Genomic DNA, 1875 nt, shown 5'->3' with positions numbered 1-1875 from the left:
CCCCCCCTGCCTCTCTGCTGGAGCCCACAGCCCCGAGCACCGCCGAGAGCAAGGGCAGTTCCCTGCACTCAGTGCTGGTGCACTCCTAAGAGACCGGGCGGGCGGGGGACGCGAACTCCAGGAGAGACGCCTGGCCCGGCATGCACCTGCCACCCGAGGGGGAGAGGGCGCCCTGGTGAGGCGGGCCGAGCAGGCAGTCCAAGCCTTTGCAGGGAAGGAAGGTATCTAAAGGGACGAAAAACCCGGAAAGTGGGTTTTCCAAGTGGTCTGAATAAATATAACCCTCCCGGTGTCTGTGCTTATACCATGTTGTACAATCAGAGTAAGAAAGCTGATTTTCAGGTAAGAGTTTATGTTGTAATTAATATTATAACCAATAAATTATGCGGGAAGGGAAGAAGGAGGGTAGGAAAGCTTCATTCGCTGACAAATTGGAAATGGATTCCAACTCGTATTCCTGGGAGTCGAAGCTGGCCGAGCTAAATCTCCGCAGAAGGCAAAAATCCGAGAGAAAGTGACGTTGAAACGGATCTTGGCCACCAAGTTTCCCGTCGTCGGTCTCATCCCTGGGCAGCTGCCTGACATGAACAATCAAGACAAAACTGCCACCTACTAAGGAAATGTCGTTTTACTTGAAAAGGCGAAGTGGAAGCCAGCGGCACCGTTTTCCCCTAGTCCGCCAAATGGGCGGGAACACGGTGTCACGAATAAAGTCGTTGGGGAGGTGAGGTAGGGAGTGGGACCCTACGAAAGATCTTTGGGAAATCGTTTTTTTGGCTGTGACCCGGGGGTCGAGAAGCGTAGGAGGAACCGCTAAAGCAATTAGTTTGTACAAAAGAGAATGGCAGCGGCTTAAAGAGCAAAGCCCCAGATTCCAAAAGTAAAGTTCTGGAAACAGAACCAAAGAGGGACAATGAAAGCGACTTTCCACCTGCAACTCGTTTGTGTAACATTCGGATGAGAGATCCTTAAGGAGTCCGAAAGAATAATGTGAATTCCCACGATCGGTTCCATTAGGAATTTTAAAGAAAAAATAATCACTTGTATCGTGGGATTGTGTTCCCCTAACTCATTAATACACGAAAAACCGGGCATGTTATCCGACAGTATTGCTCTTAACGCTTGGAGCGTTAGGTGTCCGATGTTCCCTTCTGCCTCCCGGGACACAGCGAGGGATGACCGGGTCATCTTTGCACGCTGAGGTCGATTTGGTAGTCCGTGTGCTGTTCGGACGGTTTATCTTTCAAGCGAATTCTTCTGTTTCAATTCGTGCAAGTAATTGGTCGCTGTTGCCCTTCCCCCTTTATGAGCCCCCAGGAATAGCACTTTAATCGCCACAAACTTGTAGGAACGCAGGGGGCGGGGTGGGCGGAATCGGTTTTGCCCTTTGGCTCTCAGTCACCTCTGGCTTGTGTCCGCGCCGCGTTCGGGTTGTGACTTTGTTCATGTCTGCCGGTGTTGTACGCGGTGTTCTCCATTAAAACTTCCGTCTGGATAGCCGGTGCCGGTGTTTCGCTTCTCAAGAGACAAGTTCACTGATTGACCGTCTACTGGCGGCCCCAGAACGCTGCAAATCATCTCCCTCCCCTTAATTTCCTAATTTCACAACTTCAAATGGGTGAGTTCGCTGGCGAGCCACCACTAGGAACAGGTGTTTTCCATTGCTCCCTTTTATTAATCAGCAGGTGCGTTATGTCCTTTTCTACTTATTTTTATCATGCTTGTTTCCTAGCTGCGCTTAAGCCCACCTCACTATTAGAGGTTGAATTAGCAAAAATCCCTAATAGAGAATTTTTTCTGTTCCTAGCTGAGGTTCGTATCAAAACGCCATCACCACCACGCGTCACCCCTTTCCCTTTTCTGAGGTCTTCCAGG

At 50.1% G+C, this 1875-nt stretch overlaps 1 protein-coding gene across 1 annotated transcript in view; it reads left to right on the top strand.

Annotated features, from left to right (window-relative positions):
- FOXB2 (forkhead box B2) overlaps positions 1-616 on the top strand; it is a 4261-nt gene extending 3645 nt beyond the window's left edge. The window contains exon 2 of the mRNA XM_006145514.1: positions 465-616. Coding sequence (XP_006145576.1) covers positions 465-616 — 152 coding nt within the window. The remainder of the gene's footprint in view (positions 1-464) is intronic.
- Positions 617-1875: the final 1259 nt, after the last annotated feature.

Source organism: Tupaia chinensis, unplaced genomic scaffold, assembly GCF_000334495.1.
Source record: "Tupaia chinensis unplaced genomic scaffold, TupChi_1.0 Scaffold000147_1, whole genome shotgun sequence".
NCBI lineage: Eukaryota > Metazoa > Chordata > Mammalia > Scandentia > Tupaiidae > Tupaia > Tupaia belangeri.
The sequence above is the reverse complement of the archived record's forward strand: the minus strand, read 5'-3'. Positions and strand labels throughout refer to the sequence as shown.